We start from the raw sequence: 17745 nt of genomic DNA, 5'->3' as shown, positions 1-17745 counted from the left end.
CCTCCCCTCTAATAGCATTAGGGCCCTCCTCGGCGAGACGCTAATGCAGTTTGCAGCTGCACCGTGGCGCCTGGGATTCAGCCGGCCAGCGGCGAGCTCGCTGCAGGAGGAGCAGGGCCCTGATGTGAGCAGGCAGCTGGGGAAAAAAGGAGCTGCCTTGGCGAGGTGCCCCGAGCACCCCTGCACCTCCCCGGGGGCTCGGGTGCAGGAGGTGGCAGCACCCACCTGAGCCTTGCACCCAGGAGCAGCAGCATCTCCTGGATGTGGGCAGCACCCCCAACCTGCTCTAATTTCTTTATTTTTTTTCCTTATTTCCTTATTTCCCCATCCCCAAGTGCCCGTACCCATTTTCCATCCCTCTGTCCATCCAAGCTTTGCCCAGCTGAGCCCTGGCACCCTCCCTGCTTTGTCCCCATGGGGCTGTGTCCCCAGTCTGTGCCATGGGACACACGAAATGAAAGTGTAGGAGTAGGGTGCGATATCCAAAGACCCTAAAGACTCTCCCTGGCTCCGCTCTGATTTGGGTTTGGTTTGGATTTGGGTTTGGATTTGGGTTTGGGTTTCCCTTCCCACCCCTCCGGCTAGGAGCAGGGCCGGGGCATTTGCTGGAGGAAGCGCCCCTGAAAGCTCTGAACAAATCTCTGTTTTGATTAGCTGTGCTCCTAAATGATTTATAATCAGCATAATACAATAACGACAATGACTCCCTAATCAGATTAAAGCGCTCTCTATTTGTCTGGGGCTTTGCGCTGTAATCTCTTCCTCCTCTCCCTGCCATCGATTTTTGTTTCCTCGGCTCGAGTTGTGCCCAGCCCCACCCTGAGGGGTTTTCCAGCCTCTGCATCCTTGCCTGGACTTCGTATTCCAGCACACGTCCCCTTTTCCACCCTAAAACCTCATTTTAGGGGAAAGGGGAGCCTGGAGATGTTGGGGAAGCCAAGCTGAAGGTGTTGGGGCAGCCGAACACCGCGGGCTTCACCCGGCCGTGCCATGAAATTTGATTAATGCGAGTCCCTCGTTAGCCTGGCTGGCACAGTACAAACCTCGTTAGAGCCCCAGGATCTTTAAGTGAGGTCCGGAAGGTGTTCCCACTTCTCCCCTTAATGAAGAAAAATCGCAGCGGAGGCGGCCAGAGGGAGCGCACGGCATGCGCCGGGGTGGCAGCGGGGAGCGGAAGCCAGGCTGGAGGAGGGCGAGGAGTGAGGGCTGTGTTAACACTGATTAATAATAAATAACCGCCGTAATGAGCCCTAATTAATAATAGCACATGCTTAAGGAATTGATTCCCGGCGCATGGCAGAATGCCGTTACAAGTCCCTGGTGCTCCGGCGGCGCCGCCGGTGCGGTGAGCAGCTGGGATCACCCAGGGGTGCAGGATGAGGGGATGGGAATGGGATGGGGACTGGGATCATCCCTCACCGCCACAGGAACAGTCCCAAAAAGGATGGGGAAAAGCCCAGGGAGCATCACAATGCGTCCTGCTGCCTCCTGAACCCATCAGCAGCCAGCAGCGGTGCCACCGCCAGCATGTCCTTGGCACGGCGGTCCCCAGAGGCTCAGATGTCACCAGGACGGGCTGTGGGAGCCACATTTATGGGAAGTCAGCTGCATGGGGAGACACATTTATGGGATGTCAGAGCCAGGTGACAGCCGGGGAGAGAAGCCAGCAGAGCCAGGACCGAGCTCTGTGCTGCTTCGCCCTCTCCCTTGATCCGATGTTCAGTCGCTGCACAAGCAGGCTGAAGATTTTGTTGTTATTTTAATTTTCTAGCTTTAGTTTGAGGCAAATTGGTGCAGGAGCATCCCTGTGCCCTGCACATGGGGCAGCTGAGCCCGCTGCTGCGTGCCGAGGGGAGCGTGGCTGCCGGTGACCCGGTTGTTTCCCAGCCCCTCCAATTCACGGCGTGATAGATAGATTGATACGGGGCTTTAATCAGTGTAATATATAAAGCACTTAATTTGCCTTATTAAAAGTCTGCACTTTGGATTTTCAGGATCCAGGAAATTAACTCAAGCACCTAACCATTTATTTGATTGAAAGAGATCATAAATAATTCATGCCTTTCCTTCGCCTCCAGTGGAAGACCTGCTGGGTGGCAGCGAAGGTGCTCCCAGCACCGCCAGCACCGTGTCCCCATGCAACTTGTCTCACCCCACACTGGAGCTGCCCTCTTGCACGAGTTTGGGGTGCAGCACCCCGTCCCCATATGTCCTTTCCAGGGGTCCCTGTGCCCCTTGGGGCTGGGGGCTGTACGCGGAGGTGCCAGGCACGGTGCGGCCAGCTCCCAAAGCAGCAGTGCGAGCGGTGCGTGAAGCCAGCTGCCTCCCCAAACCACCTCCTCTTCCCCTCCCTGTGAACCCTTTAGGGCTGTGCGTGATGGGGAGGTCACAGCAGAGCCATCACCCCCCCCAGGAGCTCATTTCTGTCCCCATCTCGTTGCCCCTGAACTCCCCGCTCGGGCCAGCAACGCACCAGGAAAGCTGCACGCCGCGGGGCGGCCGGCTGCGGCGAGGTCCTGCTGCTTTTATTAGGAGGATAAATTGCACACGGAGCTGCCGCCGTGAGATAAGCGAGCACAGAGGAAACGGCTGGGGTGGGCAGGGGCAGGTAGGGCCAGCGCCTCTCCTTGGGGCTCGATGTCTCTGCCAAGGGCACCCCGGGGGCTGGAGGTGGCCGGCAGCAGGAGCAGATTGATCCGGGGCAGGGCAGGCTGCAGGGAGGGGGGGGCTCATCCTGGTGGTCCTGCTGCACGGGACAGAGAGGAGCCAGCCACGAAAATCACCCTGACCATGAAGCTGAGCGTTTCATCTATAATTCAGAGGAGCTGGAAAGTGGCTCTACGCGAGATAAAACCCGGCTGAGAGAGTGGAAATTTATGCCACCGTTTGTTTTTTTTGCTGAGCTGGGACGCGGCGCGACCTTCGGAGAGGTGCTGAGGGTGGGGGCAGCAGGATGGGGTGCTGAGCGTGACCATGGCCCCGTGCCAGCGAGGGCTGGGCGTGCTGACGTCCCCAAAAAGTGCACAGGAACCTGCACCTGGGGGTGTTTGCAAGGGGAGGGCTGGAAACGTTGCACGGCGGGGGCGCAACATCCAGCGGGGTGCATGGGAATGTGCATCGGGGTGGGGGGCTCTGGAGAGGGCAATATAGGGTGGGGAGGGGGTCCATGGAGCGTGCAAAGCCACCTAGTTCTTATAGGGTTGGGTGTGCATCCCTGGAGTGTGCAATTTGGGGTGGGGAGGGGGTCCCTGGTGTGTGCAATGCCACCTAGCTCTTATAGGGTGGGGTGTGCACTCCGAGGCTGTGCCCCACCGGCCAGTCCTTACGGTGTGGGTTGTGCACCCTCAGTTTGTGCACGGCCAGCCCCGTGGTGCAGGATGGGCGCCCTTCGGTCCATATTTTGCCATCCGGCCCCCAAGGCACGGGACATGCACCCCTGGGACCACCCTTTGCCCCCCACCCCTCGCAGCACCCTCTGCTCATCCCTGCGCCGTGCGCCACCAGCCAGCCCCGGGGCGCACGGGGCCGAGGGGGGGGGGGGGGTCCCGAGGTCCTTTCAGGGGAGCAGGGCAGGGTTTGGGGCCCGATGTGCCGGAGCAGGACGCTCCCTTGGAAGCTGCGGGGGGGGGCTGGCAAAACCCCAGCCCCATTTTTTTCCCCGTACCACGGGCGGACACTGCCCTCCAGCGGGCTTCTCCCGGCCGCAGCTGGCCAGATGCGCACGGCTTTCGGGGGTGGGGAGGGACACCCAGCGCTCCCCCGGCCCTCCCCCAGCCCCTGCCCCGGCTCTGCGCCCCCTCACTGCTGGTTCCTCTTCTTGGCAAACTGGAGGACCACGTTGTCGTACTCGGTGTCCCCGAGCCACTCCTTGCCCTGCGCCACGAAGGGTTGCCGGAGCGGGACGGCACGCTTGGGCACGGCGTAGTCGTCCCGCTGCGGGTTGTAGGGGTACTCGTGGCCCGAGGGCTCCTCCGGGGCCGCCTGCAGCCTCCACGCCTCCCCCTTCACCTCCTCGGGCTCGTCGTAGACGGTGTGGGCGCACAGACCCTCGGGCTCGTCGTAGATGTGCTCGGCCTTGGGGACGGAGGCGCGGGGCAGCGGGGGCCGCGCGCTCGCCTCGTGGATGCTGTCGTAGAGCGGGTCCGGAGCCTCCTCGGGGCCACGGAGCACGGCACCGAGCTGCCTGCCCAGCAGGGACTTGGCGATGGTGTCGAAGGGCACGGCGTATTCGGATTCAGCCCCTGCTTTAGCCGGAGCATCCTGCCTCCTGCCCTTCTCCGGCGCCTTGCCGGCGCCGCCCCGCTGGAGGGAGTTGCAGGGCTCGGCGTAGAGGCACTTGGCGGTGCCGCCGTCGCCACCGGGCTCCTCGTGGCCCTGCGTCCAGTTGGGCACCTTGGTTTGGGCGCGTGGCCGCGGGCCATCGTCCCCGGGGATGCCCCAGCGCTGCTCCTCGGCGCCCCGGCCCCGCTGCGCCTCAATGGCCGACTCGATCACCTGGAAGATCTCGTTGCCTTGCCGCGTCTCGAACTCGAAGTTGCCCTCGCCGGAGGCGCAGCGCCGGCCGGCCTCGAAGGAGAAGGTCACCTGCAGAGGGGACGGCATCAGGTCCCCGTGGTGTCCCCACCACCACCTCCAGCCCGCCCTCCCGGTGTCCCCAGTACCTTGTCCCGGCCGAAGCGCCGCAGGAAGCGGTAGGGCCAGCTGTAGAGGATTTCCCCCGCCTGCAGATCCCGCAGCTCCAAGGCTTCCTCCCCGGCTCGCAGGACGAAGCGGCCCCAGAGGCGGCAGCGCTCGGAGGACTCGGTGGCCCTCACCATCACCTCGAACTCCTTCCCCAAGCCAGCTGGGGACAGAGAAGGGCGGCGTTTGCGGGGATCAGAACCCCAAAACGCCCACCCCGAGCCGAGCTGGGGGACGAGGAGGGGGGGAAGCGGTGTCCGGCCGATAAGGGCTGGAGCCCCGCGGGAGGAGCGCGATAGCGTGGCGAAACCCAACCAAACCGCAGGGCAGGAAGAGCGCACAGAGGCTATTTTTGAGGCTATTTTTGCCCCAGGCCTCCCAGCACGGTGCTGCGGGGGCGGCTGCTCGCCCACGAGAAGCAGCCCCGGGTGCCGAAAGCTGCCCCCTCCCCGCTCGCAGGCACCCACCTTTGTCCCGGGAGCTGTAGAGGGAGTTTTCCTCCATGGAGAACTCGCCCTCGGCGCGCAGCGAGCCCTGCTGCCCGTCCTTCCCCGCCGCCTGCTCCTCCCTGCTCCTCTGCCCAAAAAGAGCCAGGGGTGACCCTCAGCTCCGCCAGCCCCGCAGCAGATCGGGGTTTCCCCCGTGGATCCAGAATCTCCCACCCCGTGGTTATCAGCCCTATAGGGTCTCCCTCCCCATAGGATCTCCCACCCCATGGTTATTCCACTCATAGGGTCTCCCTCTCCATGGGATCTCCCTCTGAATAGGGTCTCCCACCCATATGGTCTCCCCCCTATAGGGTCTCCCACCCCATATGGTCTCCCCCCTATAGGGTCTCCCCCCCATAGGGTCTCCCATCCCATGGTTATCCCACCCAAAGGGTCTCCCTCCCTATAGGGTCTCCCTCTCCATAGGGTCTCCCCCCGATAGGGTCTCCCTCCCCATAGGGTCTCCAACCCCATAGTATCTCCCACCCCATGGTTATCCCACATGTAGGGTCACTGTCCCCATAGGGTCTCTCCTGCCCAGGGTCTCCTTCCCCATAGGGCCTCCCCCCCAGAGGGTCTCCACCCTATAGGATCTCCCTCCCCATAGGGTTTCCCTCCCCGTGGTTATGCCCCCCATAGGGTCTCCCTCCCCATAGGGTCTCCCCCCCATAGGTTCTCCAACCCCATAGTATCTCCCACCCCATGCTTATCCCCCCCAAAGGTTCTCCCCCCATAGTCTCTCCCTCCCCATAGGCTCTCCCCATAGGCTCTCCCACCCCATAGTCATCCCCCCCGTACTGTCACCCCCCCCCGTAAGAGCCCCCCCTGGATTTTTTGGGGCCGCGCTCACCGGGAAGGCGAGCTCGCAGAGCCTCAGCACCCAGCCGGCCGTCTCGGAGCTGTCAGCAGCCAGCAGGTAACGCTTGTCGGTGGTCTCCAGCAGGAAGGGGACGGTGTCTTTGGGGCAGCCCCCGGGGTCCCCGCTCGCCTCGGCCACGTGCACGCAGTCGCTCAGCTTCACCAGCCGCCGGCTGCCCTCGCCCCTCCGCAGTTTTTCGGCCGCCGGCGGCGCCGAGCCCTCGAAGAGCTCCAGGCGGGCGGTGGAGCAGGAGCTTTCCCGGTATAAAACGCCCCAAAATTTCTTCCATTTCTGCCCCCGGGAGAAGCGAGGGAAAGGAGGGAAAGGGCGGCGTTAGCCCAGAGCTGTTTGCGCCCTCCCGGTTGGCGCCCCTTCGGGTTTCTGCCCTCGCCAAAGTGCCCAAGTGGGTCCTCGGGGGGTTAAATAGGGCAAGGGGGGGGGTTAAATTCTGGCACCGAGCACAGGCAGCGGCATGGGGGGAGCCGTGTGCCCTGCTGCAAAGAGGAACCGCTCAGCACCATCCTGCCTGGGAGGGGGAATTAAGCATATGAAGCCCCCCACAATGCCATCCCCCTGCCCTGGGGGATCTGTCCTACACCTCCCCAAACCCCACAGCGCCTGAGATCCACGCTGACAGCCCCCCGGGGGACCACCAGCTCCTCGTTTATCCCCTGCTCCTAAAAACCCACCCAGCTCAGGAGGAAGTTTCACACCAAAATCAGCGTCGGCTGCAAGGGGAACCTGCGGGGCTGGGCAGGTTCGGCCAGCACCATTTTTTGGGGCGTGTTTGTGGGGCTAAGCCCGGCCTCCCCTCTACCTCTTCTTCCCCATCCTCTGCAGCCGGTGGCTGCTGCCTTGCCGGCGATGTTATCTGCACCCCTGCTCTGCTCTGCTCCTCTCCGCCTGCTCGCAGCACCTCCAGGATGATGAGGACGAAGGCACCGCCACCAATTTGCTCCAAATTGACCCCATTTCCTCGGCACCGCACGGGGGCTGCTGTGCCGCCAGCTCCCCGCAAACACCGGGGTGCTTTGGGTGCTCGAGCACGGCCCCGGAGAGCAGGGTTTGGTTCTCCCTCTTCCCTCTTCTTCGTCAAAACCCGGAGCCGCCCAGGAGAATCCTTCCCCTTCTTGCTCAAGAGCGGTGGTGGCCGGGGGTTGCTAAGCCCCGGGGTGTTATCAGCCGGCCGGAGAGGTTGCATCAGTTTGTGCCCGGCTTGCAGAGCTCCTGGAGGGGGGTGGTGGCCCCTTTGCGCCCCGTCCCCATCTCTTTGGATCCCCCCCAGCTCGTCCCCGCAGCCCGTGGAGCCGAAGGATGCTCAGGGGCTTGGTTTGGAGAAGGTCCCCCGTCCCCAAATTGCCTTCGTGTGCCCCAAATCGCCCCCAACAGCCCTTCCTCCCAGCCCGGGGGGCACAGCCATGCCCCAAACCCCCCCGATTCTCCATACCCCGCACGAGAAAAACCCCAAAACCACACCGCGAGGCCGCTCAACACCAAAACCAACGCACCAGGCCCGTGCCCCCCCAACGCCCCCACCCCATCCTCACCTTCCCAAAAGTCTGCTGCAGCTGCAGGTAGAGCGCGCCCTGCTTCACCACCGCCTCCTCCATCCTCCAGCCACGAGCATCCTCCCGCGTTCCCCTCGCACCACCCGGGACCCCCCCAGGACCCCCTTTTTCCTGCGTGGTGGTGCCGGTGGTGTCCCCCCCGTGCGCCCCTGCCCGCCGGCGGCCGCGCCGTGCGCCGCTGTGACGTGCGCTCGGCGGCTTCTGTTTCCTCCCCGTGCTCAGCTCGCGCCCCGGTTTCCTGTGCCGCCGACGTTACCATAAAGGGCAGCCGCCAGAGCAGCTTCGGGGACGGCCCCGAGCGTGTCACCGAGCCGCTGACGGCGTGGGGTGAGGTTTGGGGACGGGCTGCAAGGCGGTGCCGGCGGTCCTGCAGTTCCCCGGCCCCGCGGGAGAAAGGATTCCCGTGGGAATTGCATCCGTGCCTCAGTTTTGCCGTCTGTAAAATGGGCCCAAAAGCACCTCTGCGCCCCCCAAAGTCAGGCTTTTTTCCCCCAAAAAGCCGGTTGGTTTTTTTTACACCTCTGCTGCAGCCAGGGTGGGAAGTGGCTCGGGTTTTGCAGGCACCTGCTCCCGCTCAGCGGTGTGTGTAGGGGATCCCTTGGTACATGCAGGGGATCCCTTGGTACGTGTAGGGGATCCCTTGGTGCACGCAGAGCACTGCTGCTCTTGGCACATGCAGGGAATGAACCCTTGGTGCATGCAAAGCACTGGATCCCTCGGTACATGCAAGGCACCAGATCCCTTGGTGCATGCAGGGGATCCCTCGGTACATGCAAGGCACCAGATCCCTTGATGCATGCAAAGCACTGAATCTCATGGTACATGCAGGGGATCCCTCGGTGCATGCAAAGCACTGGATCCCTCAGAGCATGCAGAGCACTGGATCCCTCAGTGCATGCAGGGGATCCTTTGGAGCATACAAAGCACTGGATCCCTTGGTGCATGCAGGGGATCCCCTGGTCTATGCAAAGCACAGGATCCCTTAGTGCACTCAGGGGATCCCTTGGAACATGGAAAGCACTGGATCCCTTGGTGCACACAGGGGATCCCTTGGTGCATGCAGGGGATCCCTTGGTGCATACAAAGCACTGGATCCCTTGGTACGTGCACTGGATCCCTCGGTGCTCGCAGTGGATCCCTTGATGCCCGCCCCCCCCGGTGCCTCCCGCCCGGTGCCGCCAGGGGGCGCCCGCGGCCGCCTCCGCCCCGGCCCGCAGCGGGCAGAGCCCGGGGGGGTCCCGCTGGGAGCACTGGGAGCACTGGGGTGGGGCGGCGGGGCGGGGCCTGTGCTAACTGGGAGCGCTGGGAGTGCTGGGGGCTGTGGTGCTGGGCTTGCAGGCACGGGGAGCACTGGTGTGGGGCACTGGAGGCACTGGGAAGCACTGGGAGCTCTGGTGTTGGACCCTGCAGGCACTGGGAGCACTGGCACTGGGCTCTGGGGGCACTGGGAGCACTGGGGCTGTGTACTGGTGGCACTGGGAGCACTGGTACTGGGCCCTGGAAGCACTGGGAGCACTGGTGTTGGGTCCTGCGGGCACTGGGAACACTGGTGTTCCACTCTGGGGTCACTGGGAGTACTGGGAGGCACTGCTGCTGGGCCCTGGAGGCACTGGGAAGCACTGGGAGCACTGGTACTGGGCCCTGCAGGCACTGGGAGCACTGGGGCTGTGTACTGGAAAGCACTGGGAGCACTGGTGTTGGGCCCTGTGGGCACTGGGAGCACTGGTGTTCGACTCTGGGGGCACTGGGAGAACTGGGAGCAATGGGAGCTCTGGTGTTGGGCACTGGAAGCACTGAAAGTACTGGTGCTGTGCACTGGGGGCACTGGTATTGGGCCCTACGGGCACTGGGAGCACTGGGGCTGTGTACTGGGAAGCACTGGGAGCACTGGGGCTGTATACTGGGAACTACTGGGAGCTCTGGTGTTGGACCCTACGGGCACTGGGAACACCGGGGCTGTGTCCTGGGCAGCACTGGGAGCTCTGGTGCTGCGCACTGGGTCTGTGCCCCGCTCATACTGGTGTTACTGGTCCCACTGGTTCCCTCAGGCCGCGCAGGCCGCGTCCCCTTTAACCCCCCCTCCCCTCCTCTCCGCGCCGTGACGTCACCCCGTCATCAGAGGGGAGGGGGGGGCGTGGCTTCACTCGGCGCGCGCGCGCGCGCGGCGGGCGGGGCGCGGCCGGGGCGGGGCGCGCATGCGCGGCGGGGCGGGGCGGCGCGCGCATGCGCAGCAGCCCCCGGCGGCGCCGACAAGGAGAGGGGAGGGAGGAGGAGGAGGAGGAGGAGGAGGAGGAAGAAGCAGGGGGCAGGGGCGGGGGGGGGGGAGGAGGAGGAGGAGGAGAAGAAGAAGGCCCGGCGGAGGCGGGGGGGAGCGGAGCATGAATGGCGCAAGATGGCGGACCATGTGCAGGTGAGGGGGGAGGCCCCCGGGGGGCCGCCACGCCTCGGCCCGCCTCGCTCCTGCCAGGCCTCGGGGCCTGCGGCACGGGGCTAGGCCGCGGCGGGGGGAGGGGAGGGGGGAAAGGGGGGGAGGGGGGGGAGGATCGCCTCAGGGTCTCGTCAGGATCCCCTCAGCAACATGCCGGGATCCCCTCAGGATCCTCTCAGCGCCCCTTCAGGATTCCCTCAATATCCCTCCGAGATCCCATCAGGATTCCCTCAGGATCTCCTCATGATCCCCTCAGGATCCCCTCAGGACCCCCCCCAGGATTCCCTCAATATCCCGTCAGGATCCCCTCAGCACCCCTCCAAGATCCCCTTAGCACCTCGTCAAGATCCCCCCAGGATCCCGTCAGGATCCCCTCAACACCCCTTCAGGATTCCCTCAATATCCCGTCAGGATCCCCTTAGCACCTCTCCAAGATCGCCTCAGCACCCCCTCAGGATCCCCTCAGCAACCCCCCAGGATCCCCTCAATATCCCATCCAGATCCTCACAGCACCCCCCCAAAATCCCTTTCGCATCTTTTCAGGACCCCCCCCAGGACTCCCTCAGCGACCCCCCAGAATCCCCCCAGGACTCCCTCAGCACCCCCTCAGGATCCCATCAGGATCCCCTTTGCAGCCCTCCAGTACTCCCCCAAGATCCCCAGAAGGATCCCCTCAGGACCCTTTAGGATCCCCTTAGCACCCCATTAGCACCCCCCAGCACCCCCTCCCCTCTCCCCAGCCCCATATGGGGGTGCTGGGCACCGTGGTGTGGAGGGGCTCGCTGCGTTACCCCCTATATTTCCCCCCAAATTCCCCTAATTTCCCTCTTTCCCTTTAAAAACCCGCTCTCCTTTTACTAAACCCCCCCAAAACTCATCTGGCTCTCAAAACCCTGCTGCGGGCCTGGCTGAAGCCGCCCTCCGAAAGCCCTGCCTGGCTCTCCGTTAAATATCGGGGTGAGAAACTGGAAGTTTGGGCACCGCCATCGCCGGCTGGCGGCTCCAGGGGGGGTTAAAATTTAACGGCGGGGGCTCGGGAGATGTTTGGCTCCGAGGGAAAAGTTGTTTGCAGGCCGGGGTCAGGCACCTGCAGCCTGGCACGGTGCCTTCGGCCGGCCGGGCAGAGGTGGAGGGATCGCTCGGCGTCGTGGCTGGGGGTGCCGGGAGCGTTTTTTATCCTCTTTTTCTTCTCCCCGCCGCAGGTAAAGGCGCCCAGCAGCAGCTCTGGAGAGCCCTCAGGTAGCTGCCGGCAGCCAGGAGAGCGCTAGGTTGGCTTCAGAACTGCCTCGGGATCGCTGCGTGGCAGGAGGACGCGGGGGTTTTGGTGCTAGGTGCATTTTTGGGGGAGAAAAGGGCTTTCTGAAGTGGGAAACTCTGCTCGTTTTGGTGTTATTTGAGCTAATTAAACCCAGCGTTCGTTTAGCAGAGCTGGTGTTGAGTTACCCAGCATCACCTGGAGACGTTGCCTCTCGGTGCGAGCAACCCAGGGCTGCTTTTATGGCACGTGCTGTGAGATTTGGGCCTGTTTTAGCAGGAATTGGGGCTTGCAGGTAAATATTACGGGGTTCGGAAGGTTCCTGCAGTCGTTGAGGGCTTTGCTTGGGTTGTGTGTCCAGTCTGGTCCCTAAAAACCGGAGGTTATGTGAAGTTTGAGGGCCCACGGGTGGTGCTGGTGATACCGTGCGATGCCTGCAAGCTCCTCTTGTAGGGGAGACCACCCGGGGCAGGGGCAGTGAGAATCAGGCGATTTTGGGGGGCTGGGAGCTCCTCCGGCCTGAAATCGCTGCACGTTTCTTGGAGAAACTTGTCCATTTCTCCACGAACTTACCCGACCTTCTTTTCAATGCATATTTCTGTCGGATCCGGGGCTTGCAAGCGTTGCCTAAACTTGTTCACAGCAGAGGAGAGCAGAATTAGCTTCGCGGGCGAATATGAATCCTGTTCCCCTTTCCCCCTCTGCCTTGGAAACGGATTTATTTCGTTTTTTTCTCCTTTTCTTGCCTTTTAGATGCTTTCCAGGCGGTTGCCCTGAGACGGGATGCGCTTACGGGGAGTGAATGCTCCTGTGGGAGAGTGGGTGCTGTAGGATGGCGAGGGGTTCTGTGGCTTTGCGGGTTGAATGTTCCTATTTGTTTGGAGTGGTTTTTTTTAAAAAAAAATACGTTTTTGTGGCACTTAAAACTCCTTGCCACCTCTGCGTGGCTGCGTGTGCTGGTGGCTCTCTGACTCCAGGATGAACTGAAAGGATTTTGGTGCCCGCGAGATGTAAAAGGACAGGTACCCAGCTGGGTGCTCAGATAGACAACTGAGAAATCTGCTATCTTAAAGGAAATCACGCATTTTTTTCCCCCTTCTTTACCTGATTCCAGGCTCAGGTCAGGGCGTTCCAAATCCGGAGATTTTCACCCAGTTTTCCTTTTTTTTTTTTAACGAGCTGACAGCTCGGAGCAGAGCGCTGGGAAACTTGCGCGCTGGGAGCAGCTCTGGGTGCGTGCAGGTGCTGTGCAGGGCCAGGCTGCCACCAGGAGCTCCCTTACAGCCCCCTCACAGCTCCCTCTTGCAGAAGGAACTCTTTGAAAACCCTTAATTTGCCCCAGAAGTGCTCAGGTAGGTGCTTCTGGGTCATTTTCCCCCCTTGCACGCTGCTGACGGACAGAAATCGGGCAGGCCACGTGCGAGCACGGCCACTGGGGGAGGTTTCCCAGGGCTCAGCAAACGCCCTGCTGCTCCCGGGACTTTCTGAGCCTGGATGTTTCACTCCATCCCTGACAGAACCTGCCTTTTTATTCTTTTTTTTCCTGGTGTTTCTGCCTTCCAAAGGACACTGTGTTGGCTCAAAGGCAAAATCTAATTTGCCTCTCGACATCCGTAAGGTTGGGCTCGCTCCGGAGGAACCCCTGGAGGCTGAGATGCGTCTTTCCCATCTGATACCAAGCGAGGGCAAGGTTACAGAGGGAAAAGAGTCACGCTGTGGCCTGCTGCCCACCTGCAAATCGCCCAGAATACTTTTTCTTGTGTTTTAGTTCAAGGTTTTAGGCATTGGAGGCGCTGCGAGCTCTCGCCGAGGACTTGTATTTATCTCAGAATAGCCCAAGGGAGTGCTCCGGGCCTGGGGAGGGTAAAGCAGTGCTCTGACACTAAAAATAGAGCTGGCAGCTTTTCTTTTGCAATTCAGGCTCTATTTTTTTTTAAACTGTGCACTTTTTTAAGCCCTGCTGCTGCCGGGATGCTCTGCAGAGTGGGATCCTGGCTGGAGCGAGGAGATTTGCGGTAGCAGAAGCCCAGCCCCTGAAGGGAGCCAAACTTGGAATAGAACAACCCCTTTTTGGCTTTGGGGGCTCCAGTTTTTGCTGCCTGCTGGCTGGAACAATTTTGGGAGGACTCCTCGGTGCCAGGTAAGGCTCTGCTCGCTCTCCTGTCGTGGAGCAGCCCACGTGGGAGCTGCCTTCTCGGTGCCTTTTTGGGGTGAAATCCCAGCCTTCTTCAAACCCCTGAGAGCCTTCGTTGGGTTCAGGGCAGCGGCCCCGTCTCCTCTCCCTGCTCCAGCCGCCCAGAAGATGGTCCGTGTTCCCTCTGATAGCCAGCACTAATGCAATTAGGGGGGATTTGTTCGTTTTAATCATTTAAGAGATGGCTGGCGGCTCTGTAGCTCAGGAACTTTGGTACTGCTCATAACGCCTGGGCTGGGGGCAGCGCAGTTGGTTTTTTGTGAGCCTGGAGGGCTAAAGCAGAGTTTAAAAAGTTGTCCTTTTGCTACTTAAATTGCTGGTGAAAACGTAAGTTTGTTTTCCTGCATCTCAGCTGTGGTTTTAAGCAAACGTTTAGGAGCACGTGATGCTTTTCTGGGGGTAGGGCTGCGTGACTTCGCTGCAGGGGGCTGATTTTTGGGAGAGTGACCGGCTCTGGTTGGTGTAAAGTGTTATTGTGGGAGCCAAGCGGGGCTGTGTAAAATCCCAAACGTACCCTGCAACTTCGGGCACCTTCAGAGGCAAATGAGACCCTCAGGATCTGCCACTTGTGGAGCTGGTGGTGCTGGTCACGCTTAGGATGTGTTAATTCAAATAAAATACCAAAAGGCACTGCTGGAGGCTCACCTGGAGCGCTCAGCACCCTGCTGGGGGCTGTTAGCACCGGGATACAGGAGCAGCTCCTCTCCTAAAGCTCTGCTCTCGCCCTTTTCCTTCTTTGAGACCATTCAAACAGCTTATGAAGTGTACCAGCACGTCTTGCTGCTTGCTACAGGTGGCTAGTTTAAAGAATAAATGTAGAATTGTAGCTGAACTTTGGAAATAAAAGTTTGCAGTTCTCCTTTTAACGTAAATTATCCAGGAATGCTTCTAGCTGAACTTTCAATGTATAAGTTTTTACAGTTCTCCTTTTAACATGCTAAATTATACAGCAATGCTTAACAGGAACAAGAAAACAAGAAGATATTTATGAGAATGGGAATGGGAAACTCTGTCCTTACCTGCCAGCATCAAGTAAGCACGTTGTTAGTTTGAATAGCAGCCGGATTTGGTTTCTTGTCCGCTGGAAATGTTGAATTCTGTAAAAGGTGGATTTTTTTTTCCCCAAAAAGGTGGTGATTTGAAGGTTTCTCTCCCGGTGTGGCAGGTCAGCAGGTAAATCTGTGAGGTTTGTGTCTGTGTAATCAGGCAGGAAGCGGTGGGTCAGTTCTTGATCTCATTCTTGGTCGTATTTCATGCCGATTTGATGCAGCACTCGGGCTTACGGTGGGTTTTTAGTGATTGCTTTTTCCTTTAAAGCTGCAGGATTTAAAGTAGCATGGATCTGGACTTATTAAAATGATGTAGAAGACACGGGGCGGTGAAGCATCCCCTGGATGTTTCTGTGCTGCTCGTTGGTGTCCTGGCTGTGGCTGGAACAGCTCTGGTTGTGGCTCGGCGTGGAGAAGGGGCTTTAGCCCACTGCTGTTGGGCTTTGTCACGCTTTGGGACACAAGAACAGATCAGGAGGGAGAGGGTGATAGATATTTTGGCTTCAGCCAGGCACCTTCGTGGTCTCAGGAGTCCCTTCGAGGTCTCTGCCCCCAAGGGTTGGGGCTCCTGTCCCAGCTGGCGCCGTGTTTCTTGCCCCAGACTACCCAAAACCCCACAAACCCGGTCACCCACTGGGTAAGATCACCAGAAAGATTTCTGTTAGCACAGAAACCTGTCACTTATCCCCTTTATTTGTAACAGGATTGTCAACAGCCCGCGTGTCTCACGCTGCAAGGCCAGTTTATGAAGGGAAAAGCCTCCCCTTTTGCTGCTAAATACCTCCACTTGGGGATCAGCTCCAAATCCTTTCCATCCTTTTTTATCTCCTGCCAGTCAAACGAGCTCTGCACCCACGTACCCTGTGGACTCTGGATCTGCAGGGGATCAGCGTCAGGCCTGTGGTGGCATTTTCTTTCGTGCGTGGTTCCTCGATGCACCTTTTACATGGTTTATTCCTCGTCCTGATGTTCCGATTTAATTTTCCAGCGTGAGCTTAGCAGCACGAGGATGTTCTTTCTGTGTCATCCCAGCGTTTTGTGTTCCCGTTTGGAGCCGCGGTGCCCCGCTATCAGCAGCGTGGTGATTACAGGAGCGATAGTCCAAGGACGTTGCTCTGCAAAGTGCTAATTCGGGTGTTTCTCTTCTAGCCCCAGATAATATCCGTAGCTGCAGCATTACCGCTGGCTTGGAGGCAGCCTGCAGGGCTCGAGTCGTTTTGCTGCTGCTGGATGCTTCGTTTGGGCAGCCCCCATCCCTTCCTAGCTGTGGGTTTGGGTTACAGCACCAGGGAGCTCTCCTTACGGCCTCAGCAGCGTCAGCGGGCATCCCTGCTCTTGTTTTATTTCTTTATTCTTACATTTTCCCCCAAGAGCCCTCCATTATTGTTTTATTTTCCCATTTGTTCCACGCCAAGGTGCTTCCATCCTCCGAAATTCTGTATTCAGGTGAGCAGCGCTGCACAATTCGATGTCATCTTCAGAGATGATGGATATGCGACCGCTTTTCCAGAGGAGTCAGACCTTAAAAACCAGCGTGAGCATCAAATCAGGCTCAGTGCTGCACGTGGAGGGGGAGCCAGGGTGCTCCCTGAACGTTTTTCATTTCGGGAAAGGCAATGAAACCGCTCGGGCAAACGTTATGACAAAAACATTTAGCAACTTGAGGTTAGGAATTGTGTTTATTGCCTTTTTTTTTTTTAGTTTTGAAATTAAATATTACTTGGTCGCGATAAATAAACGTTACGCCTTGTTTCGTGGCAAGCTTCTGCGCAAATTCTGCGCCTGCCTGAGAAGGAGAAACCATTACTTTGTGCTAAAAGTGATGCTGTGCCCGTTGGGACATCCCAAATCTGCTTTGGGGTCCCCGAGGTCGGACCGAAGACCCCCAGGGCTGCGTGGCACGAGGGGCTGCAAACCTGAGGCTTGGCCCTGCTGAGATCCTCTCCTCCCCTGGGTGTTTTTAAGGTGCTCAGCAGGCTTGGGGCTGAGTTCATCCTCCTGCAGTCAGCACAAACACCACGTTTTGTCCTTGTTATCGAGCTCGCCCGGGTGCTGGTGTGAATTCAAAGCGTTTCTCCAGTCGCTCTACAGCATCGTGGAGGAAAATGGCAGGGCTGAATCCCGACAGAAATCCCCTTCCAGCCTGGCTTGAAGACCGTTCATCACGGAGAAAGAAACGAGAGCTCCTTATTGATACCCGGAGAGATTCGGGGAGCTGCCTGGAAGTACCACAGCAATAAATAACTTTCTGAGCTGTGCTGGAGGGGCAGAAGTAAGTTTGCTCTGGCCGTTATTAGGAGGATAAATGGAAACGGGCAATTTATTGCTCCGATTCTCTTAACAAATGAGGGTGATGAGCCATGAGACCTTGATTTTACAGCGATGAGCACTTACCGAGCGCATCGTCCTGGTCCTTGGCAGTTAACAGTTGCATCGCTCAGCTTAAAAGCTTTTTTATTTTTGGTTGAAATACCTGACATTCATCGAGCGACCCGAGGCGTTCTCTGAGCCTCAGTCTCTTCAATCACCGGGGCCCTTTGACTGCTGCGACGCGTCCCTCGTTGCACGGCTGCATTTGTGAAATCCCAGTGCCTCCGAGCCACGTCTTCCTCCTCCTTGTCTCGCCGAGAAGGCAGCGAGGGAGTGGAGAGAGCCAGCTCCTGTCTGCAGCACCAAAACCCAGCGCAGGATCGGACCCCAGGCTTCAGGTTGGAGCAGCGTGCGCAGCCCCTGCCTCTTGTGCAGCTCCATTTAACTCCACGTGCGTGTTTCAGGAGTCCACAGGCATATGGCAAGTACAGAAATCCGCATTTCTTGGCCTTAAAACCTCCAAAGGAAAGCAGGAATGGATGGTGGCCCCTTCCCACCCCCGGGAGGTGCCAAAACTGGAGGTGGGACCGCGGTGACTCCGCTTCTGCTGCCCGTCGTGTGCTCCCGGTGACGGAGGAGGCAGAGATCTCGTGGCGTGCCCTCTGCTTTCCCAGCAGGTCTGGCTGGGATTCTAGCACACGGGGGATACAGGAAGGGATGAGCGTGCTGAAAATAACCACGGGGAACATGTTGCAGGATCCCTGGCTCAGCGAGCCGCTAACCAGAAGGCAGGAAGAAGGAACGGCGTGGAAACAACGTGCGTCGGGAGGATTCCCAGCAGCTTACATCCCTCGGGATAAAAACCACCAGGCAGCAGCGAAGTTTGGGTCGATCTTGCACCTAAAACGGAGCAG

At 59.5% G+C, this 17745-nt stretch overlaps 1 protein-coding gene across 2 annotated transcripts; it reads right to left on the bottom strand.

Moving 5' to 3' along the window:
* Nucleotides 1-380: 380 nt before the first annotated feature.
* On the bottom strand, nt 381-7685 carry DOK2 (docking protein 2). Of its 2 annotated transcripts, XM_084499428.1 has the most exons (6): nt 7575-7685; nt 6019-6318; nt 5148-5256; nt 4662-4843; nt 3803-4584; nt 381-1182 (listed from the first exon to the last, which is right to left on the bottom strand). In XM_084499428.1, the coding sequence occupies exons 1-6, from the start codon at nt 7635-7637 to the stop codon at nt 1101-1103; spliced, it is 1518 nt and encodes a 505-aa protein (XP_084355554.1). In that variant the 5' UTR covers nt 7638-7685; the 3' UTR covers nt 381-1100. The 2 variants fall into 2 exon arrangements, with proteins under 2 accessions (XP_084355554.1, XP_084355555.1); XM_084499429.1 differs by lacking the exon at nt 381-1182 and having other exon boundaries at nt 2006-4584.
* Between the last annotated feature and the right edge of the window lie 10060 nt (nt 7686-17745).

Source organism: Aythya ferina (genome assembly GCF_964211825.1).
Source record: "Aythya ferina genome assembly, chromosome: 27".
Classification (NCBI taxonomy): Eukaryota; Metazoa; Chordata; class Aves; order Anseriformes; family Anatidae; genus Aythya; species Aythya ferina.
The sequence above is the reverse complement of the archived record's forward strand: the minus strand, read 5'-3'. Positions and strand labels throughout refer to the sequence as shown.